The sequence below is a fragment of the Vombatus ursinus genome, unplaced genomic scaffold, assembly GCF_900497805.2.
Source record: "Vombatus ursinus unplaced genomic scaffold, bare-nosed wombat genome assembly UNPS02014793.1, whole genome shotgun sequence".
Lineage (NCBI taxonomy): Eukaryota > Metazoa > Chordata > Mammalia > Diprotodontia > Vombatidae > Vombatus > Vombatus ursinus.
In genome coordinates, this window is record NW_020954571.1 from 12,624,770 (window position 1) to 12,649,424 (window position 24,655).

The window sequence follows — 24,655 nt, forward strand, 5'->3', positions numbered from 1 at the left end:
AAACAAACAAAAATTAAAAAAAAAAGAAAGAAGAAGCTCTAGATGAACCCCAGGATCCAAAGCCAACCTTGGCTGGTGAAGGTTTTAGGGGGATTTCAGATACAAAACGGTAAGCCCCTCTCTGAAGCAGGCCCTGGAACAGAACACTCTTCGTAGCAGGCTCATTCTGTACAGGTTACATTTCTCTTCTGTAAGTTTTGCTGCATGGGGTGAATCTAAGATTATCCACTATTCTAACTAGTCATTTCATTGATATTCCCTGCTATTTTACTCCTTGAGCTGGGAATTCATTAAAGTATTCATACTTCTTACTGCTTCTCCTATTCCCTATTATAGCTGCCATGGACCCAGGAGACCTTGCAGGAATGGGGTCAGAGTCAAAGGAGAAGAGAAGAAGCATGGACCCAAACAGCCAGGACTTATCTCTACTGAAGATAAAGCACTGATTGAGACACTGAACACAATCTGATGGGGCCTAGACACATTTTCACCCAGCTCCACCTTAGCTCCTGGGATGTTTATTTGTTCCTTCCTAATTCTGCCTACACCTTCCTTTGGCATGAGGCTGGCCTCCAAGTCAGGAAGACCTGCTTTCACATTCCACCTCTGACCCATCCTGTGCAAGTCAGGGCCTCTAGGGCGGCTCTCTAAGATGGTAAGTGACTGGCATGAGCAGTGGGAGTCTCTCCACCTGGTCTCTCCCTATCCATCTCTCACCTATCACAATCAAAGTGGGCATGTTTTGAGGCATAAACTGACTTTTGGATGGTGGGGCAAAGAGTTTTGAAATCAGAATATGTTTAAATGAAGTTTGGCTTAAGAACTTCATAACTGACATGCATTTCTAAACTAAATGAAATAATCTTGTTTTTGAAACAATTGACTTGTTTCAACCTCTGTGCTAACACCTGTGTATCATTCCTAAATGTGTTCCTTATGCCCTCCTGAGTGCCATAGACACAACTGAAGAAAAAAGCTTACACTGAGAGAGGAGGTTCCAGGATTTGTTTTTGCCTGAGCTCCCTTTACAGAGGAAGGTAACGAGACATCAAAACATGGCCACTTCCTGCATCTGCAGCCCTTTGCTGTCATTGATCCTGAGTAAGTGAATTCCAGAGTTGAAACTTGCACAAAGTAGGGAGGAGGTGTCACAGACGGCCAAGGAAACCAAAGGGCCAGATCCATCCAGAGGGAGGGTAAAAAGGCAGGCTGGAGAAAGGAATAAGCCATTAGTTTCTTCAGAAATGTGAGCAAGCTTTGCAGGGGTGAGCACCATTTCTTTTTCTTTTTGGTTTAGGCAATGGGTTTAAGTGACTTGCCCAGGGTCACACAGCTGGCAAGTGTCATGTGCCTGAGGCTCGATCTGAACTCAGGTCCTCCTGAATCCAGGGCCGGTGCTCTATCCACTGTGCCACCTAGCTGCCCTGGGCATCATTTCTACAATCAAAAGTCTTAGAAAGGGGCAGCTAGGTGGCACAGTGGATAGAGCACCGGCCCTGGATTCAGGAGGACCTGAGTTCAGATCGAGCCTCAGGCACATGACACTTGCTAGCTGTGTGACCCTGGGCAAGTCACTTAACCCCAACTGCCTCACCAAAAAAAAAAAAAAAAAGTCTTAGTCATCCACAGCACTACAAGATGCCATTGTGTGTCAGAGCCGTTCTGGACCCTGGCCTTGAGACTACCCTCCACCCACCATGCCATTCTGCCTCTCATGAGGTGCACAGAACATAACAACAGGAGGGTAATACAGTACACTACAATATAATACACTATAGCACAGTACAATGAGAATAGCTAACATTTATAGTACCTTAAGACTGGCAATGCACTTTAAATATATTACTTCACCTAAACTTCACAACAATCCTATTAGGTAGGTACCATAAAGCATCATTTTATTCAATACACATTCAGTTCATGGAGCACTTATTAAGTAGCTAATATCATTTGAAATTTTGATGGTTGTTATTTACCAACTTCCAGAACACTCCTACTTTCCTCAAGGAGTTCAGTTCATGACTCATTCTTTCTCTCCTTTCCAACTCCTGCCTTCATACTAGGGGGCTTCAAAACACATGCTGATACCTCCTCAAACACTGTAACTCAGTTTCTCAATCTGTTTCCCAAGATCTACTTTTCTACCCCACTTCAGCCTCACACACAAGGGTCACACCCTTGATCCTGCCATCACTCCACAAATGTCCCACTTCCATGTTTACGAACTATGGAATTCTTTTATCGACTACAGTTATCCCTTCCACATCGCAACTTTCCCCTTTGTGATTTTGATATATCTTGGGTCAGCATAAGAAATTAAATGGAAATTTTGGGGGGAGTTTTGTGGAAGCTGCAGACAACACAAGAAGGCCAGCACATGACAAAGAATAAGTTTAGAAACTTAGAAATGCATAAAATATATGTATGGTATTGTGTAATAACAACATATTTTATCTTTTAATACTATAATAACTCAGACTTCTCTGTGACAAAGGGAGGGCCAAAAAATTTTATGCAGATTTTCCAGACCGCAGGGACACTGTGCCCCTAACGGCCATGATATGGAAAGGATAACTATAATTCTCGTTTTTATGTTATCTTACCTTTTCCCCTGCCTTACAACCCCCTACCCTGCTCTTTGTCCTCTCTGTGACCTACAATCTCTCTACCCCTCAATTTTTCCTCCTACACTAGCTACCCATTCTCCTCCCAGTCCCATTTTGACTCCTCAGTGAACCTAGTTCAATTCTAGACTATGCTCCTGTCCCTTGCTCTCTCATCCTGTCGCCAATCATGTCTTGCCAAGCCCAGCCTTGGATTACTTCCACTATCTGCTGCCTTTGCTCTTGTTCTCATGCTGAATGAAGCTGGAGAAAACCACTACAAATTTATCATCTCAACCTGGCTCTCATTGCAGCAACACAACCTTGTTATGCCTCCCAAATCAAGCCACTTTCCTTGGTAGCTCTTCCAAACCCTTTTATCCCTCCTCAAACCTCCCATAGCTTCCCCTACCCTCATCCTCTCAGCTGAGAACTGTGCATCATATTTCACTGAAAAAATTGGGGCCATTACCAGGAGCTTCCTCTTCTCCCCTGCTCATCTCATCAGATACCTTCTGCCACCATCTCCCATCATAAGGCAGCCTTTCTCTTTGGCAAGGCTAACCCCTCTACATGCACAAGTGATCCCATTCCAGCTCATCTTCTCGAGAAGATCACCAGCTCTATCACTCCCACTCTTTCCCTAATCCTCAATCTCTTCCTGTGGACTGACTGCTTAAATCTCTCTACAAATACTGTCCATGTTTTCCTCATCTTTAAAAACTCTCATTTGATTTCTCCATCTCTGATAGCTATCATCTTATATCTTTTCTCCTTTTCATGGTTAAATTCCCTGAGGTGGCCATCTACAATTGGTGCCTCCACTTCCTTTCCTCTCACTTTCTTTTTAACTCTTGGCACTTGGACTTCTGGCCTCATCACTTGACTGAGACTGCTTTCTCCAAAGTTATGAATGATCTCTTAAATGCTAAATCCAATGGCCTTTTTTCAGTCTTCATCCTTCCTGATCTCTGTCAGTCCCCCTCTTCTCCTTGATACTCTTCTCTCTGGGCTTTCATGATATTACTTTTATCATTGTTCTTCTCCTACCTGTCCAACTGCTTCTTCTCAATCTCCTTTGCTGGCTTATCATCAGGACATGCTTTTTAAATCTTTTTTTCTTGGCTAGGCAAAGGGGTTAAGTGACTTGCCCAGGGTCACATGGCTAGTGAGTGTTATGTGTCTGAGGCTGGATTTGAACCCAGGTCCTCCTGACTCCAGGGCCAGAACTCTATCCACCTAGCTGCCCCATGCTTTTTAAATCTTGGTCATTCCCAGGGGCTCTGTCCTGGGCCCTCCTCTCTTCTCCTGCTCTTATTTTACTTGGTAATCTCATCAGCTCCCACAGATTTAATTATCATCTCTAGGCAGATGACTCTCAGATCTATTTGTTCAGCATTAACCTATCTCTTTAACTCCAATCTTGCATGTTCAATTGTTTACTGAACATCTGGAACTGGATGCTCGATAGAGATCTTACACTCGACATGTACAAAACTGAAATTATGATCTTTCCCCCAAAACCTTCTCTCCTAACTTCCTCAACATGGTAAAGAGCACCCCATCCTTCCAATCACTCAGGCTTGTGACTTTGGCGTCACCCTCACCTCCACACTCTTTCATTTCTAGGACACGTATATCTCTCCTCTAACACTGCCACAACCCAAGTGCAGGTTCTCATCACTTCAAACCTGGACCACGGCAGCAGCCTTCCGGTTGATCTCCGTGCCTCAAGACTATGCTCCACTCACAGGGCAGGAAGGTAGACACACAACACTCACTAGCTGTGTGACTCCGGGCAAGTCACTTAACCCCAATTGCTTAACCCTCCCCACCCCCAAAAAAAGACTATGCTCCACTCAGCTATCAAAGTGACTATCCTCAACTCTGCCTCCTGGCTTCCTTAAAGTCTTGGCTAAAATTTTTCAAGAAAGCTTTTTGGCTTCCTTAATGTTAGTGTCTTCTCTCTGAGATTACCTTCAGTTTATCCTGTATACATCTCGTGTGTACATAGTTGTTTGCATGTGGTCTCCCCCAATTAGACTGTGAGCTCCTTGAAGACAGGAGCTGTTTTGTGTGTCTTCTTATCCCCAGCACTTAGCCCATTGCCTGGCGCCTAGTAAATGCTGATGGAGTTGGCCTGACTACTGGTGTAAGGGTTTTTTTTTGCTAGATCCTGAGAAAAGAATGGAAAAACCAAACCAAACTTAAAAATGGTGCCTGTTCTTAAGGAGGCTTATATTCTGCTCAGATATAGGACATATAGATGAGCAAATACAAACTAATTTGATAAGGGAAAGAGCCCTAACAATTGGAGGAATCAAGAAGGACTTCAGGGAGGGAGCAGTCCCTAAGTGAAGCCTTGAAGGCGGCTAAGGAGTCTAAGAGGCAGAGGGGTGGAGGGAGGGCATTACAGGCACTGGGGGCAAGCTGTGCAGAGACATTTTACAAACTGGGAAGCTCAGAAAGAACTTGGGATCTCATCCTGGCTCTAACAATGACTGTGATCTGGAATAAGTAATTTCATTTCATTGAGCCTCAATGTCGTCCTTTCACCTCTATGGTTCTTTCTAGCTCTAATGGTTTGTGATTTAGAATAAAACAGGTTAAATCGAATACTAAATCCATATTTACTAAGGACATGTAGCATAAACTGCCAACTGTGGGGAAACTAAGAGGACTTTTAGTGACCTGAAAGTGTAGAGTGGATCCTGCTTTTCAGGGAGCCCAGGTAATGAAAGCAGGGGAGGATTCTGGTCCTCAAATGTCTTCTTCTTGGATGCCTGTTCCAACTAGCTGAGAGATAGTCACTTAAAGTTCATTTGATGTAGTTTAGTGGATAAAGCCAAAAATTTTTACTAGTCTTCTCCATGGATTATTCAAACAGATAATCATTATGAAATGAACTCAAAATGGACAAATCTACCCTTACAATCACAGTTCACAGGTGCTAAAGTTACCCTTACATAGCTTAAAAAACTAATGTGTTAAGAGAAGCTTTTAAAATACTATATACAAAAGACTGCCCTTCAGTCTGTGACTGGATTGTTGCTGTTCACAATGTTTCTGGCTGATGACAATGCTGCCTCATGCCCTTAAATCTTTGCTCCAAAAGTGTCAAGCTGACTCCCACTTCTGCAAAACAAGTATTCTGGATGAGTTATGTATAAAAGTAGGATCTGACATTTTCAAGTTATTTAGATTTCTATCTAAGTAGAATCTATTTAACTGTATGTACTTGGCATACAGGACAGAGTGTGCTAACCTCTATTAATCTGGGTAGTTATGTTCCCTGAAATGTTTTTCTCTTTGGCTTCTTGGTTCCCGTGTGCAATGAAGTATTAACGATTCTACTGGAATCTGAAAACCCAAGCTGTTGTTGTGAAGGGGAGGGCACATTTGAGAGAACTGCTACAACTGGAGTTCATATTTTAATCCTATAAAAAAAACCCTCATATTTACCAAGTCTTCATTAATCTTCCTGACTGTTATTTTGAGTATTACATTTTACATGGGAGTAGGGGATGTGCACAGATGTAAAAGTTATTTAAAATGTAAAGGCTATCTGGCTTAGTAGTGACCACATCACTATAATTGCTTCTACTAAGGGGAGGGAAGAGAATGGTCCCAGGATCTTAGTGTGATCTCCTAACTACTTGGAAGTTAGGTAGGCACCAAGGCCATTGCACACATTAAACCAATTTAAGGAGAATTCTTAAAGGAAGCAATCATTACCACGATGGTGCTTTTGGAGAAACATATAGTAACTCTCTCACCTCCAGTATCTTGGTTCCAAATCTTCACCTTGCTGTCATATGATGACGTGGCAATCGCTGGTATCACAGATAACCCATTCGGCAGGAAGACACAGGATGTCACTGTCTGGAAATGTCCTTTGTACTCACATATTTTACCTCTAGTCTGTCTTAGGTCCCACAACTGTAACATAATTACACAAGGTATAAAAAGGAACCACTGTACACACTTTCCTCTAGTCTCTTAACTGTTTTATTTCTCAGGACATCCACCCAGTCACACATCAATTATCCATCCACTGAGTAATATTTATTGAGTACCTACCATGTGCAAGGCACTGACCATTCAGGAATATTGGTAGGAAGAATCTGCATTCTGTAGGTAAAGCTGATGTCAGTACTTCAAACTCTTCTTATTGAAGGAGGCTGTTGTCAAACAGATAACCACAGCCTAGGGAGAGCATGAAGTGGCCCTGCTGCCCTCCAGCTGCTGTGTACTAGCTCTCTTTGGTGTACTCTAGGGGTCTTACGGGTAAGAGGTCCTTAGTTGAAGGCACAGACATATTGGCTTTGTCTTCTAGTCACCATGCAGATGATGTACAGAAGTATAACATCCAGAATAAGGGAGGCAATAGGCCCCATTGTCCTAAGTATTAGATTGGTTGGAGCACATTCAGAGCAGTGAGACCAAGATGGTGAAAGGTTTACCGACCATGTCGTCTGAGATCTAGCTGAGGGAACTAGGAATGTTTAGTGTGTAGAAAGGGCTTAAGGAGCCATGTTTTCAATATCTGAAGGGCTGTCATGTGGCAGGAGTTACCTTCTTTTTTGATATAATCTCTTACCGTTGCTTCACAGCCTTCCCCTCCAAAGCCACTGCTACAGGAGACACAGTTATATCCATCTGGACTAACATCACAGTAGGTCTGAATATGCTGCTTTACTGGAAATTTATGAGCCACTTGCAAACTGCGACTGTCCCAAATTCTGAAATGAATTGCGTTGGAAATGAAGTGGATTAAACATATACAATATGCCTACCTCAGATAATCTGCTAATGCAAAATATTTGGTTCTTTGCTGCCCAGGATCAAAACCATGGAATCATGGAATGTCCTGTGTTGTCTAGGAGACAGTGCTCCCCGAAATGGGTCTGTCCACAAGGTTCCAGAGTTGGTACAACAGCTCTAAGAAAGGACATTAGTTGCTGATGTTTTGGAATATTCTATTCAAAGATTTAATTGACAAGATTTTAAATAAAGTGACTTGATTTTTCCAGGTAATTTGGGGCTGGTGACCTAGTTCTAATCATACTGTGAGATCTGTTTTATATATGATAAGGAAATTGCTCTAATTGAGCTGGGCACTATTTTAGAAATCAGAATCAGAAGATTTACAGATATTCTTCAACTTATGCATGAGGTAAATTCATGGGACTATTTCCATTACATTTTCTTACACGATTTCTAGCACTTTCAATGTGGAGTCATAATCTAGAGTTCCTGCCATCACAAAATATAGATCCTTCCCTTAATTCCATTAATTATAATTCTTCTTCTGCTCCACACTTAAAAAGCAACACTTCCCCCCCCACCTCTTCCCTAATCTATTTTAGTGTTGATAGTCTCCGAACCAAAAGGAAAAGGAGAAAGAATAAGCATTTATTAAGTACCTACTATGTGCCTTACCAATATTATCTCATTTGATCCTCACAACAACCCTGGGAAGTAGGTACTATTATTATCTCTATTTTACAGTTCAGGAAACTGAGGCAGATGGAGGCTAAGTGACTTGTCTCAAATGTCTGAGGCCACATTTGAACTCAGGTCTTCCTGAGTTCAGATCCAGCACTCTATCCACTGCACCACCTAGCTGCCAAAGAAAAGAAGAGACTAGCAGCTAAACAGAGGGCTTCGATTAGGGGTTAAGTGTACAATCACAGAGACATGTCAGGCAGCTAAGTGGAGAAATGAGGAAGAGATCAGGCAAGAACAGTTGGTGATTGGAGGTGTGGAGACCAACTCCAAACAAGCACCTCCAAACTGGGGACATGGAGGCAGCAGCAGATTTAGTTAGGACTGCAGGGGTCTCCTATCGAGGGTTGTACATGGGACCAAATATGGTACCTGTGACTTCCACATGGGGCCTTCCCAGGGGGCAGAAGGAATGAAGCTAACAGTAAAGGACAAGAATCAAGTCACGTAAGCATGTACTCAGATGCCCTACAACGTGAGCTCTACAGATCCCTACTCCATTAGCAAGCCCACCTGATGCTTTTATCCTCAGAGGTCTGAAGAATAAGTGGTTCTCCAGGGATCCAGCATAGATGAGTGACCTAGAAGAATGAACTTTTTAAAAACTTCAAAATAAATCCCACCAAACAAGGCACTCTCTAATATCTCCATAGTTTCCAGCAAATCATTGCTCCACAGAAAATATATCTGCATCTCTTCTCAAACATCTAAGAACTAACAAATATGCTTTTAAGGGACTTTGTACAATTTCATGCCACCATGTCTTATTTTTAAGCCATCATCAGCAATAAACATTTATCAAGCATCTCCTATGTAATAACTTCAATTGTTTCTCTCTGTTTCTCCTTCCCCTACAAATTTAATTTCAGATTTTGGGAAAGAGATTGAAAGCAACTCAAACATTTCAAAACACTATGTCAGGCATTAAAATAAAATTTTCTGATTATTTTGTAAAAAGACAACCAACAATGTAGACATTTATGTAGTCTCTGCCATTTACAGGACTATAACAATTTTCTACCACCTATCTGACAAGCCTCCTTCCCTTCCTTCAAATCCTTTCTTATCACGTTTTGGGGAGCAACCGGGGTCATACAAGAAATGATTACTGATCATAATATGATGACTCTAACCTGTTAGCAAAAATCACCATTTCTCTTCTGCCATTTGTTCTCTTCTCCACCCCCTCCCTGCCAGAAACGGGGGTATTTTACTCTTTTTTACTTGGTTTGTTTCTCATTTAAGCCCACCTAATGACCTATGTTATCAGGGACTCTGCAAACAAATGGAATGACTAAAGCTCACGGCCAGATGAGTGGAAGGAGGGTCTAAAAGGCCAAATGAGTAATCCATGGCCAAACCTACTGCCTATCTGAGGACTCCATACGGTGGCACTGGGAAAAAGAGAAGTCAAAATTCTAACCTTTCTCATTACTGATGTGGCCCCCTGCTGGTTCGGGCTTACAGAAGTTTTCAAAATTAACACAGTTCTCCAAAGGAGAGAACAAAGGGCAAGTGGATTTTCTCTCATAACCTGGTATCTATAATCAGAAAATGTGAGTCTATCCATTTAAATAAAGGCAGGAGCTACTTCCTTGGAGATAGCCTTCTGCGTGCAATAGATTCACAAAGTCAGGAAGGATGAAATCTTTTAAAGCCAATGCATTACATTAAATGAGAACGTATGTAGAGTGTTTCATAAACCTTGAAATGCTATATAAATGTCAGCCATCATTATTACATAGCATCATGGAAACATAACTCTTAGAGCTGGAAGGGACCTTAAGAGATTCTTGTTTTCAATCTCTTCATTTGATAAAGAAGGAAAATTAGGCCCAGAGAGATGAAGTTATTTGACTAATATCACACAGCTAGTTAGTAGCAGAACTGGGACTAGGCCTGGAAGTCTACTGACTTCCCATCCAGTATGTTCTTGCCCCTACATCATGCTGCCTACCACAGACATCGAGTTTTTTACCCAGTTCTTACCAGGTTTCTTGAAACGGTAGCTTTCTGAAGACATTCTCCAGTCTTTATATCCCACATGCAGAGAGTATTGTCCCGAGAACCAGTACATATCTGTGAAGAATCTATAATGGTTTTAAGAAGAGAGTCCATGAGGTTATGATTTTAAATGGGACTGAGGAAAGCACATTCATAGGAAAAGCTTTGCAGGTTAGAAACAAGTTTGATGCAGGCTTCACCTGGACTCACAGCTAATCCAGTAACAACCATGTCATGGCCCAGAAACTGTTGTATTGGTTGTGAATTTCCACTTAACTCCCATAGTATTGCTGTCTTGTCACGAGATGCACTGAAAAATTGGTTTGTTCCAAAAACACAGGCTACCTGTTCAGAAAACAAGGCAAAAGATCCATAGTTTTATGTCCAGGATTAATTTCAAAAAGAGAGGAAAGATATGCACACAATTCTCTTATTAAAAGTAGCACATTAAGAACTTTTCCCACAAAAAAAAATCCTACCCAATATTCCTCGTAGCATGGTGGTGATCCTTGGTTCTTGAAGGCCATGTGAGTGGAACTAGCTCTAGCAGGTTCTACAAAACTGGAAAGGCTTTTAGTGTAATTCCTAGTGACCAACTATACATGCTGTCCAAGGACTACCCTAAATATGGAAAAACTCATTACAAAAAATCCGGTCACTAGGTGATAAATGCTTTGGCCATGGCAACCCAAGAAACAAAGAGAAATACAAAAAGACCCTCAGTCCTCTAGTGACCCCTTCTACCTCTGCAGTGATGCTGGCAGAGTATGCTAAGGCAGAGGGTTATTAAGGATCACAGTTTTTAGATCATCTATAAACATTAATGTAACTGATAGCCCTCCTGGCTTACAACCAGTGAGTTGATAAGCTACTGGAGGAAATGATACTACAATATTTTGACGGATGTGTAGATCTCATACATCCTCCTCCTTCGAATGATGGAGCAGGCAACTCACCCACACTTTTTAAACTTATATAAGCCGTGTCTATGTTCTCCCATATATACTCAAGTGTATCTACCTAATCTGCTGGAGGCCTTCCTCTAGATTATGGGCTGAAGGATTGTAGCTGTAAATGGAGTTGATGTGGCACAAGTAATTGCTGTCTGGAACTATGACAGAAGCATCAGGATTTTTCCCTGATGTTGGATTCATGGTGGAAACAGAAAATGATAGATACAAGACTGGAAATGAGGGAGTATGCACATGGTTCCATCTTAATATTGGATTTTTAACATTTTATAGGTTCTGACACAGCATTCAGGTTGGCCATCTGTTATTACCCACTCTTGTCACATCATTCAAGTAATAAACCAATAAACATTTACTAAGCACCTACTATATGCTAGGCACTGTGTGAGGCTCTGGAAATACAAAGACAAAAAAGGAAACAGTCTTTGCCTTTAGGAACCTTACATTCTATCAGAGGAAATGATATGGACACATATAAGGAGACAGAAAGTATTTGTAAAGTAAATATAAAACAATTTTTTGGGGGACTCAGGAAAGGCTTCATGAAAGAGGTGGCACTTGAGCGGAAGGAAATTAAGGAGTCTAAGAGGAAAAGATGAGAAGGGATTATGTTCCAGGAATGGGAAACAGCCTACCTATGGAGATGGAATGTGCAGTGTCAGAAACAATAAGGAGGCCAATTTGGCTGAAACACAGAGGAAAGGAAAAGGAGTAAAGGCATAGGAACAAAATTGAGTCAAGAGGGAAAGGTCACTGCTTTTCTTCCTCTTGCTTAGTGGTATTGCTGCCCCTAATACATATATATGGCTGGTAAAAAGTTGTCTTACATGTAAAGTAGGTAAAGATACCAGGAGAATGAGAAAAATCTTGGATTCTATCATTATCTTCCCAAAAGTGATGGGAAAGACATCAGCAACTACTATTCCAGTAAGCACACTTTTCTCATGTTAAAAAAATCTTGGGGGCAGCTAGGTGGTGCAGTGTATACATCACCGGCCCTGAAGTCAGGAGGACCTGAGTTCAAATCCGGCCTTAGACCAAACACTTGACACTTACTAGCTGTGTGACTCTGGGCAAGTCACTTAACCCCAACTGCTTAAGGGGGGGAAAACATCTTGAATATGGACAATCTATACATGTATCCAGCATATTCTTGCTGGAAACAAAATGATATTGAAACAAGAAAGCTTTCACAGATAATCTTCAACCAAATCTTTACAGTAACACAACTAATTGAAAGGTACAGAGAGTACCAAGATTCCACTGTGTTGATTGATTGTTGATTACAAAAAAGCATTCAACATGATATAACAAAACATAGTCTTAAAGATTTTCCTTTAACAAGGTATTTCCCCTGACATTAAAACCATACAAGATTTCTGATTGATGCAAATGCAGAGATAACTTCATCCAACAATCCTCTGATTATCAATATCAAGCAAAGCATAAAATAGGGACGTATACGCTTCCCAAAGGTGTTTCCCATAATCATGGAAGATATGATTATGTAAGGGCAAAATGTAAGAGGGATTCCCTACAGATGATGAAACCTTCCAAATGTGTCTATTGTCAGCCGAAATTGAGCTGACTGCATCCAATCCCAGAGTACCAGAGAGCTTATATTTAATGAGATTCATAATCATTTGAAAGAGATGGACCTAGTAATTCCTACAAAACCCTATATGTGTACAAAGACTGCACATTTCTTAGGCTATGGCTGAAGCTGGAGGAGCAGCCCATTAAGTTAGTTCATCAGTACATATATCTTTGATGGGCACTGCAGTTTGATAATGAGCTAGGCACAGAATTGAAGAGAGGAAAAGAGAGGGCTGGATTGCATCTGAGAAACTGCAGTGTTTTCGGTGATCTGAAGCTATTTCTTGAAACAAAAGCCAATCTTCTTGATGCCAGTATATTTCTTCTGATGCTATATGGTTGTGAACAATTAAAAACCACAATTAACATGAAATTAAAATTGTAGGTGGAAAAAGGTTAATATGATTGCAGCTATTGCCAACTATGAATTATGCCCAAGAAGTGGCACGTGGTATGTTATTAAGGAAATATCTTTTATTAGAAAAGAAGGTATGTTGGTCATGAATGAAAGATAACTGATGAACAACACAGATGCTATAGCAATGTCTGTGAAATGTGTTTTTAAAAAAAGTTCTAGAAGAAGGTCTTCAGCAATCTAGGTAGATCCTCTATGGCAGATTTATTGGGGGGTGAGGTGGGGGGAGATGAACAAGAATTGTACAACACATAGGAGTTAATATCTGTGCCAACAGAATAGCTACAATGAGGATCCCTCAAAATCCTGAGGTTGTATAAACTGGGAACTTGTTAAGATCACTAGGTACCAGGGTCGGTTTCATTTCCCATTTCCATACCATTGCTGGCGCTGCTCCCTGTCTGTTTGCCTACTGAGACCCTACCTATCCATTAAGACCCATCTGAAATCCTACCTCTTTGGTGAAACTCTTCCTGACCAACAAAGGCCCAGAGAGTTTTCCCTGCTCTGAGCACCTGAAGCACTGATTTTCTGTTCTATGTTATTCATTTGGCACTTTATCATATAATGCCTTTAGATTTTACTCTATTATTTTTTAAATTCATTAGTTTTATTTAGCTTTTCTTGTCTATAAATTCTCTCTCTCTAGTTAGACAGCAGTCTCTCTCTTTATCTTCCGCTGCTCTCAACAACCCTGACAACACAATAACAAGTCCCTTGTATATCACATGCATTCAATTTAAACTCTGTTGACCATGTGAATAATGTAGTTTGAGTCAGGAAGAATTTCCTCTGTACTTTGATTTGGGGAAGGGTTGGTTCTGTTCTCTCTTAACCATCACTTGAGCTACTGGGAGGATAAGCAAAAGTCAGATGCTTTACACTTAAGCAAAAATAATGGGAAATGTAGTATGTTCTTCTGTTCCTGGAGTAGGGACTGACAATATCAATACCTCTAGTATTTTTCTTTAGGATTAAATAGTCAATCAATTAATCAGGGGGAAGGGAGAAGGGAATAAGCATTTATTAAATGCCAACTATATGTCAGGCATTGTGCTAAGTGCTTTACTATCCCATTTAATCCCACTAAGTGCTTCATTATCCCATTTAATCCTCACAACAGCAGAGGGGGTAGGAGGGGTAGGTGCTATTACTATCTCCATGATATAGTTGAGGAAACTGAAGCAGACAGAGGTTAAGTGATTTGTCCAGGGTTACACAGCTAGTGTCTGAGGTTGGATTTGACCTCAGGTCTTCCTGACTCCAGGCTCAGCATTCTATCTACTGTGCCACTTAGGTGTCAACAAATGTTTATTTAAAAAAAAAGTGTTTAAGAAGTACCTGTGATATACCAGAGACTGTTCTAGTCTCTGTTCTCAAGGAGCTTATACCCTATGCGGGAAATAACATATATAGATAAGGATAGGGATATGGATTTAGATACAGATTTATACACATACATAAAGTATATATAAAATAAATGAATACAAGCTAATTTGGAGAGGGAGATACTAGCCGCTGGAAAAATCAAGAAAGGTTTCTTCTAGAAGGTGGTACTTCAGCTAAGTTTAGATGGAAGCTGGGTATTCTAAAAGGGGGAGGTAAAAAAGGTAACTTCCTCTTAGTATCCTTCATCCTCATCCCTACACACTGTGAATGGTTTCACCCTTTCCTTTGACACATCATATCACCCTGACTGATTCCATTTAGTTCACTTCATTGTCCTCTCATCACTTTCTAGATGACCTCCTACTCATCTTTTCTCCTCTCCATACAAGCTAAGCTTAAATCTAAAGGGTCTAATAAAGTAAACTCAAAAGACAGTTTGCAGAAGTTAAGCATTAATGGGGAAGAGGCAGTGTAAGGGCATGGAGATGAGAGATGGAGGGTCATGGGACAGGAACAGTAAGATGGCATTTTGACTGGGCTGTGGAGTGAAAGGGAGTAATATATAGTAAGTGCTGGAAAGGTCAGTTGGAGCCAGGTTGTGAAGAGTTTTAAATGACAAACTGAAGAGTTTATAGTTAATCCTACAAGTAATATAGAACTACTAATTATGTAGTACTAACGAATCTTTTATTAGTTTGGGTTTTTTTTTCCCTAGAGGTTGGACAAACTCCCTATACAATGATAATTCATCACCACTCACCTGGGCTGTTTTAATAGCTAACTGGTCTCTGCTTCTGGTCTCTTTTCTCTAATCCATTCTCCACACAGATGCCAAATTGATATTCATAAAACATCTGACCACATATATCACTCTGCTATTTGAAAATCTTCATTTGGCTTCTTATCATTGCCTTTAGGATAAAATGCAAAAATCCTCAGGCTGGCGTTTAAAGCCCTTTAGAGGACGGCTTCTGCCTGTCTCTCTGGTCTGATTCACATCACTCCCCTTCACTCTTGCAATGGGCCTGCCAGCTGTCTGCTCTGCAACATTTCATCTTCTGCCCCTTCGCCTCTGTGCCTCTGCCAGCGGGTCCTTCGTATGCCTGGAATGTACTTCTTCCCCCCATCTCTCCCTCCCTCCTCACCTGGGCTTTCTTCCACATACAGCTCAGATCTAACTTCCTTTTCCGATCCCCCAGTTGTTAGTATTCTCTCCATCCTAAAAATCACTTTCTGTTTCTTTGTATAAAGTGCACTTCTCTGTGTCCACAGGTTACCCCCACCCCCTGCAAACACTGTGAGAGCAGAGATGGCTTTGGTTTTGCCTCTGTATCCTCAGAGTCCAGGGCAGTACCTTACACATAGCAGGTATTTTAAAACGCTTGCTGAATTACATTGAACATACCTTGGTGATTTCCCGTTCGTGTCCTTTGAACTGTTTCATTATATCTCCAGATCTCCAATTGTAAGCCACGACCATCTGAGGAGAGTGGTGAGAACCAGTTAACTTGACCATTATCTTCTGATTCAAATCAATACTACACCTATTGTTCACAGGCCCCTGTCCTTATACCACTTCCTCTTAGTATCCTTCATCCTCATCCCTCCACACTGTGAATGGTTTCACCCTTTCCTTTGACACATCATATCACCCTGACTGATTCCATTTAATTCACTTCATTGTCCTCTCATCACTTTCCAGATGACCTCCTACTCATCTTTTCTCCTCTCCATACAAGCTAAGCTTAAATCTAAAGGGTCTAATAAAGTAAACTCAAAAGACAGTTTGCAGAAGTTAAGGGTTAATACATTGGCCTTAAAAAAAAAAAGGTCATTGAAATGTTTTGTTTTTACATAATGGTCTATTATGAATATATCCTCCCACTCATTCCTGTTTGAAATTGAATCTCCTTAGATTGGCCAACATGACAAAACAAGTAACTGATAAATGTTGGAGAAGATGTGGGAAAATTGGAACACTAATGCATTGTTGATGGAGTTGTGAAATGATCCAACTATTTTGGAGAGCAATTTGGAACTATGCCCAAAGAGCTATAAAAATGTACATATCCTTTGACCCAGCAGTAACACTTCCAGGGTTGTATCCCAGAGAGATCATACCAATGAGAAAAGAACCCACATGTACAAAAATATTTATAGCAGCTCTTTCTGTGGCGGCAAATATTGGAAATTGAGAGGATGCCCATCAATTGGGGAATGGCTGAACAAGTTGTGATATACGAATGTAATGGAATACTACTGTGCTATAAGAAATGATGAGCAGGCAGACTTTAAAAAAACCTGGAAAGACTTGTATGGTCTGATGCTTAGTGAAGTGAGCAGAACCAGGAGAACATTGTATACAGCAATAGCCCCGTTGTACAATGACTAATATTGATAGACTTAGCCCTTCTCAGCAATGCAAGGATCTAAGACATCTCCAAAGGCCTTATGATGGAAAATGCTATCCACATCCAGAGAAAGAACTATGGAGTTTGAATGCTATCAAAGCATACTATTTGCTGTCTTTTTCTTCTGTTGTGTTTTGTTTCCTCTTTCTGGTGGTTCCTCCTATTGATTCTAACTCTTACTTACAACATCACTAATGTGAAAATATGTTTAATAGGAATGTATATGTATAGCCTATATCAGATTGTGTGCCATCTTGGGCAGGGAGGCGGGAAGAGAGGGGGAGAAAAATTTAAAACTCAAAAGCTTATGGAAGTGATTGTTGATAAAATCAAAATAAATTAATTAAAAAAAAGAAATTGAATCTCCTTTGTAGCAAATGAAAAGTTAAACAAAAACAAACAATATAGTGACCATGTCTACTGATGTATACAACATTCTGAACCCTGCAGTCCCTCAACTCTCTGCCATATAGACAGGCAGTTCATTATTAGTTCTCCAAGACTGAGACTGAGTATTATAATTACTAGAGTACGGTTTCCTTTAATTGTTGTTTTCATTAATGTTATTGTAAGGGACAGCTAGGTGACACAGTGGATAGAGCACCCAGACTGGAGTCAGGAAGACTCATCTTCCTGATCTCAAACCTGACCTCAGGTACTTACTAGCTGTGTGACCCTGGGCAAGTCATTTAACCATGTTGGCCTCAGTTTCCTCATCTGTAAAATGAACTGGAGAAGTAAATGGCAAACCACTCCAGTACCTTTGCCAAGAAAATCATATTTGCATATCACGATTTGTTCTTTGTTGTTCAGTCATTTCATACTCTTCGTGACCCCGTTTGGGGTTTTCTTGGCAAAGGTACTAGAATAGTTGGCCATTTCCTTCTCCAGCTCATTTTACAGATGAGGAAACTAAGGCAGACAGGGTTAAGTGACTTGCCCAGGGTCACACAGCTAGTAAGTGCCTGAGGTCAGGTTTGAGATCAGGGAGATGAGTCTTCCTGACTCTAGGAGCTCTATCCACTGCGCCACCTAGATGCCCATGAACATAGCTGAACAATTTGTTCAGCCATTCCCTAATTGACGGGTACTTCCTTTGTGTCTACCTCTTTGTTGACACAAAAAATGCTTCAATGCATATTTTGGTATATACTGTACCTTTCTATCTTTGTCCTTCTTAGGGCATATGCTGAGAAGGTCAAAAGTATAAACAATTTAGTTACTTTTCTTGAAAAAGTCCAAATTGCTTTCCAGAACTTTTAGACTTTTAAGAAAAAACAGGGGCAGCTAGGTGGCGCAGTGGATAGAGCACCAGCCCTGGAGTCAGAGGGACCTGAGTTCAGATCTGGCCTCAGACATACTCACTAGCTATGTGACCCCTGGGCAAGTCACTTAACCCTAATTGCCTCCAAAGAATGAAAGAAAATATGAAAAACACAGGAAATAAAACAATCACATGCAAAAATATGTGATGAGGAGGGGAGTGCTAGAATAAGGTGTGAACATGGCTCCTCAAACCTGAGAGATAAAGCTACCAGCACAGAACAAGATGAACAATCTAGTTCAGCTAACCAATGGTTCCTAAATCTATAACAGCAGAACGTGGATACTTCTAACTCTGAACTTTTAAATTCTAATTTTAAGATTATCAACTACATTTAATCAAATCTGTTCTCCCAGAGCCACTCTAATTATTCTGCTCACCCACGCAACAACTGGCACTGTCATCTTTACCTTATCTTTTCCTCCTGAGACACAAATGTCTGGATTCAGAGCAGTAACTGAGTTGACAGCATCGGTGTGAGCTTGTTTGTACTCCTGGACCACTTTAGTAGATCCATTCTCCTCCACATATCCTTCAGTTCTGGTAGACAGGGCAGTCAAATCAAAGGGTGAAAATTTCAGGAGGGTACCGGGACTAGGGAAAGGAATGATCTGAAATGAAATGGGGATGTCAGGCCAACATAAGTTGGACTGAAGCACAGAAAATGATGCGGGCAAATCAGACACTAAAAAGCTTGCTAGGAACTTGGAGTTGTTATTTCTCTATAAATGCTCAGATAAACTAATACAGACAAAAAAATAGGTCTTGTTAATGTTCAGGCAATTTTCCACAAAGATTTGCAGGCTTTCCTGACTCAGAAAGAGGCATTAGCAATGTCAAGACTTTCAGGACATATCCAAACCAACAGGAACACATGAATTTGTCCTTCAAGGGATGGTAATTCAGCCTCCCTGGCCACCCTCTCTAAGCTGTTTTGTTTAGCGGAAGGGTGCATTTGGTGGCTTGTGATGTGGCTCTGGGCTGGAAAGCTTGGGGAGCCCTGGGTTACAGCAAGGTCATTGTACCTGTATTTGTAGGTATTATGTTTGATTTTGCTCTGGAGCTTGCCCATGGTTCAAAGTACTTGGTCAACACCTGTGCCAATGCTACCTGCCACTGCTGGCACATCTGAGCTGGCATTCCTGGGGATCTGCAAAAGTCATATACCACCTGAACGTTACAACAAGAACAACAATTCTACCAGTGATAAAGAAGTAGGGGCTGATGGTCAGAAGGCTTGCTACTAGGTATGTGGGTTAGTAATTAAGAGATGTGGTGGTGCCTTTCCATTCTCTTTCCATACCAATGAATGAATGAATCAATGAACCAATAAATATTTAAGCACTTTCTATGTGCCAGGAACTATGGAGATAAAAGGACAAAGAATGAAACAAGAAAATCAGTTCTACTGTAACGACTGTTTTGAAAATGCAAATTTGTTCCAATGTGATTGATACATTAGGGAACATTTTGAACATCATGCTAATTTCAAGTCTGCTTCTGCTCAACTTCTTCCAGGGAAAAAGAGTGAGAATGCAGAAAACTACATCATTTCACAATAACTCACAAGCAGTAACCTTTCCAAAGTCCACTTCTAGAAGCAAACCTGAGATCTCTGTCAAGGTAACCGTGCCATATTTATTGTACTTCTGGTGCAGCAGGAGCTGTCGGCAGAGAAGGGCTGGTCCATACCATTCTTAAACCCTTCTGATAAGGCCTTGGGCAGAAGTTCAGAGTTTCAACCCTCCCAACTACTTCCTTGTATGCTGCTGACAAGGGGTGGGGGAAGTGAGAGGGAGGTCAAGCAGCAGCCCATGGAAGTGGCCACTATCTGTGGTAGTATTTGTGTATTTCTTAACCATTTGACATGAACAAAACTGAGCTACTGTTTTTTACTAAGTTCCTATCTTTTTTTTTCCTAATGTGTCACTGACAAAGTTTTTGAGCATTTTGCGCCAAACCTATTTTCCCTGTGTTTTTTTATTGAGAGATTTTGCATAATGCGGTGGTTTTTTTTTTTTTTGTCCAATTACAGTGAAACTGATTGTACCTGCTCTCAATGGGTTTATATTTGATTGGTGGAGACAATAAATACATATTATACATATATATATAGCATAAGTATAAAGTGAATAAATACTAATGTATACAAAGTAGTTAAATGCAAGGTAGTTTCTGAGGAAGGACACTAGCAGGGGCAGGACAGGTTTCATGAAGAAGATAGTGTCTTAAAGGAAGAAAGGGGCCTCTATGAGGAGGAGGTAAGAGGGGAGTGTGTCCCAGATATGTGGAACAGCTAATGCAAAAGCACAGAGATGGGAGATAGGAGTGTCATATGTGAGAAACAGAGAGAAGGTGGGTTTGGCTGCAGAGCAGAGTTCAGGAGGTGGAGTCATGTCCAGAGAAGCTAGAAGGATAGCTTGGGGTCAGGTGGCATAGGGCTTTAAAAGCTATAGAGTTTATATTTTATCCTAGAGATAATGGAAGTTTTATAGGATTGACATGGTTACATCTGTACATAAGTTAAATTACTTTGGTAATTGTGCAGAATGGACTAGAGTAGTGAAAGTCTTAAGACAAGAACACCAGAATAGGAGACTGTTGTAATAACTTAGACTAGAGTCTGGATTCAGGACAAGGAGGGGGTGAAGGCCTGAACTAAGGTGGTAGCTACATAAATAGAGAGAAGGGATCGGATATGAGAGATATTGTGAAGGTAGAAACGCCAAGATTTGGTGACTGATTGTATATATGAGTCGAAAAACATGAAAGACCGTAAGGACAGTGATGCCTTCAACAGAAACAGAGACGTTTGGAGCAGGAGAGGTTTGGGGGGGACGATGATGAGCACAATTTTGGACACATTTGAGTTTGAGGTATCTTCAGGACATTTGGTCTAAAAACATCCAATATGTGATTGATGATGCAAGACTGAAGCTAGGAGAAAAACTGGGGCTAGATACAGAATCTGGGCCATCTGCATAGCTGATAGTGGAAATTGATGAGGTTACTAAGAGACAGAGCACAGAGAAGAGAGTGTGTGCCATAACTCTGGGGAGCACTCCCAGATGAGGGTGCATAATACAGATGATGAGCTGGCAAAGGAGACTGAGAAGGAAATGTCAGACAGGAGGAGGATCATGGAGACCCAGAGAAGAGAGAATATCCATGAGGAGAGAATCACCAAGAGTATTAAATGCAGATGAAGGATGAGGACCGCAGATGTGACAGCTAAGGGAACATTGGTAACTTTGGAAACAGCAGCTCTAGTCGAAAGAAGTCAAAAGCCAGATTGCAAAGAGCTGTTAACAGCTCAGTGAGAAGAGAAGAAATGGAAACTGTTAGCATGGACTGCTTTTTCAAGGTGTTTGGTTGAGAAATAGAGGGCGAGACCTTCAGTGCGATGGTAGGTTTAGTGAAAGTTTTTTAAGGGTAGTAAAGGCTTAGGTACCATGTTTGAATGCAGAAGAAATGAACCTGGAGGTGGGAAATGGCCGAAGATTTCAGAGAAAAGAGGGGGGAGATGACTGAGGATGTAATCTTCTAGAGAAGATGGGAGGGGAGGGGGAGAAAAAACTAGACACCTGGACTCAGATTTCTAGGTAGTTAGGAGAACTAAACAGAGATAGGGAAATCACCCCCCTCCTCCTTTCCTATGGGGTTTGGTCTATACAGATAAATAAGAAGGAATTCATGGGAAGCAACAGCCCCAAGAAAAGAAACTCTGCACTGTGAGTATCTCTACTTATTTCTTCTAGGAAGAACTGTTTCTAAGGATATACCTCAATTGTGGCTAGAGAGTATTCTCCATGTAGCAGATGCTGCTAAATGTTTGCTTAAGTAGACACGATGTCTAGACTCCTAATCTACCAAATTATTCCTTTTCCCAAGACTATGACAAATTTTAAAAAAGAAAACAAAAATGGCATTTTTTTTCCCTATATCTGGTACTGCAATTGCACTGGTCTCAGTTTGAAATAATTTGATTGGGTTCTTAACTCTTCAAGTGACATCTTATTTGTAAGAAGTATCTGCGAGCTGGTCAATGTGGGAATTTGTTTTCCTTGACTATAGTTTGTAATGAATTTTGTTTGTCTTTTTCTTTCCTTTTTTTGGGGGGGGGCAGGAGGAAGAAAATTCAGACCTGAAAATAAAATAAAATTTATTTTTTAAAAAAACATTTGTAGGGCTTTACAATAAAAAGATAACTTTTGAAATTACTTACCCCAAATCCCAACCAGATCTGTGTAGTAAATGGATATATCTGAAGATTTCCAATTTGTTCTGGGAGAAGTGATTCAGATAGACCCTTGCTAGTCACTGCAATGAATAATAATATACTTAGTTATTCTTTCTCATTGGCCATATAATTCCAAAGCAAAAAGATTTATAAAATAACCTTTCTTTTCAAAAGAACCTTTAAAATTTTGAGATTAATTTCATTTTTCCCAACAATTGGAAAAATTTACAGTAGTGCAAACATTCTTAGGAATAAATGATAAGCATAGAAACCTTCAAGGTAATTTATTTCATCCTCCCCATAAATATTTCAGGGTAAGCTTAGATTCCACTAACATGTTGTTAATTCATCTCTTCATCAAATAATCTGTTTCTTTGGAGTTTCTAGTTTTGTGATGACAATTTCACCTATTTAAAACTATATATTATACACACACACATACAAATACACACACATAAAAGTATGACTCACTGAATAATGTCAGAGCTGGAAAGGCCCTTAGACACCATCTAATCTAACCTCCTCATTTTACATAAGGGGAAACTGAGACCTACAAAAAGGAAGTGAATTCCCAATGACACACAAAGAGCAAGTAAAAAGCATGATGATGTGACTAATGGAGGAAAAAGGAAAGAGGGAGACAGGGAAGGAGAGGGGGTATCAGCCTTACTCCTACAGGACCGCCGCCCCCCCCCCTCCCCCCCGCCCCAGATCAGGGGCCAGGAAACCCAACAAAGGCGGGGGAGGGGAGATAGGCAGAAGGATTCGAGCTGGAAGCTGGGATTTAAGAGTTATCTCATCTCTTAGGATTATGATCTGAGGCTGGAAGGGCTTTTGTGAGTCATGGGGTCCGATTCTCTCATTCACAGATGAAGAAGCTGAGGTTCAGGGAAGGGAAGCTCAAGAGCACACAGGTAGTAGAGGCTAGATCTGAACCCAAGTCCTCGAGTCCAGAGCCGTGGGCCTCGCCCCGGCACCATTCAGCCAGGGAAGCGAAAGGCCGCGAAGGGGGAACCTCGGTGGCAGCCCCTCCGCTGGGGGGTTCCAGTCTGACCCGCGGGGAGGAAATCTCGTGGGGGCCCTGTCCCGCCCCCGCCTCTGGAACGGGACTCGGTGTCCCAACGATGCAGGGGCTCGGCTCTTCTCCCTAGCCCGCCCCCCTCCCACGTTCCCTACCACCTTCATCCCCACTCCATACGCACTGTCAGGGGCTGAGGCAGGGCTGGCGAAGAGGCCTGGGGTCTGCAAACTCCAGTCTCCATGCGCGCAGGAATCGGTTCTCCAGGCCGTCCCTTAGCAACGAAGCGCCCGTCGCTAGGGCGGCTGTGTGCCGGCCAAATGCGTCCGGGCGGCAGCGCGGGAGGGGCAGAAAAGGGTTCCGCCAATCGAGAGTCCCGCCCCCGGCTGTGCCCAGCTCCTTCTCCCAGGACGGGACTGCCCCGCCTCCTCTTCCCCTCCTCCCATCCCAGGGCTTCCCCCCTCCCCCAGAGCTCTCGGCGTCTCCACCGCGCTGTCCCAGGCCTGACCCTGGCCCGAGGGCTTCTCGTACTCTGGGAGACTGCTGGGGAGTGGGTAGCGCGCTGGGCCTGGGGTCATATACAGCCAAATACAGTCTCAGAAGCATAACCAGTTTGTGACCCCTGAGCAAATCACTTAACCTCTTGTGTGCCTCAATTTCCTCATCTGTAAAATGGGTAAGATAGTACTAGCACCTACCTCCCAGGATTGTTGTGAGGTTCAAAAGAGATAATATTTGTAAAGTGGTTAAATCATTATGTAGAAGTTAGTTATGATTAAGTCACTTAGTACTCCCTGGGCCTCAGTTTTCTCATCTGTACAATGAACAGGTTGGACAAGATGGCCTCAGAGGTCTCTTCCAGACATATATGATCCCATGACTCTTTTTTTACTTAAAAAAAAGTATTCTTAATTTAACAAACATCAAATAAAGTGCGCATCTCCATCTTATACGTAGAACAAGAGAGGATTGTATGTGAAACCATGAATGTTGTTTAGAGCTTGCTTTTCAGGTATACTCTGTAATAAAGTCAACGTGGAACTTGCAAAGCTGTTCTGCTGGTCCGTGATTCATTCCTTTTGGTCTCCTGTTTTCTTCTCCCTAGGGAGGCCTGGTGGGGCTGAAAGGCTTGAAACTCCTTTTCTAAATCTTCTTTCCCTCCTACCTCCTGTCCTT

The 24,655-nt window shown here is 41.5% G+C and overlaps 1 protein-coding gene across 2 annotated transcripts; it reads right to left on the reverse strand.

Moving 5' to 3' along the window:
* WDR31 (WD repeat domain 31) lies at positions 1–23,780 on the reverse strand. Of its 2 annotated transcripts, none has more exons than XM_027869612.1 (11): positions 23,664–23,780; positions 22,447–22,541; positions 19,247–19,371; positions 18,632–18,761; positions 15,892–15,966; positions 10,316–10,460; positions 10,101–10,201; positions 8,625–8,692; positions 7,204–7,345; positions 6,380–6,542; positions 1–1,209 (listed from the first exon to the last, which is right to left on the reverse strand). In XM_027869612.1, the coding sequence occupies exons 3-11, from the start codon at positions 19,291–19,293 to the stop codon at positions 1,049–1,051; spliced, it is 1,032 nt and encodes a 343-aa protein (XP_027725413.1). In that variant the 5' UTR covers positions 19,294–19,371; positions 22,447–22,541; positions 23,664–23,780; the 3' UTR covers positions 1–1,048. The 2 variants fall into 2 exon arrangements, with proteins under 2 accessions (XP_027725413.1, XP_027725412.1); XM_027869611.1 differs by having other exon boundaries at positions 18,632–18,815.
* Positions 23,781–24,655: the final 875 nt, after the last annotated feature.

Coding starts and splice junctions, on each gene's coding strand:
- WDR31 (XM_027869611.1), bottom strand. CDS start 19,293: ATGGGCAAGCTCCAGAGCAAAATCAAACATAATACCTACAAATACAG. Junction 8,693..10,100: donor CTACCGTTTCAAGAAACCTG/GTAAGAACTGGG, acceptor TCATTCTTCTAG/GTCACTCATCTATGCTGGAT. Junction 7,346..8,624: donor TCTGAGGATAAAAGCATCAG/GTGGGCTTGCTA, acceptor AATTCATTTCAG/AATTTGGGACAGTCGCAGTT.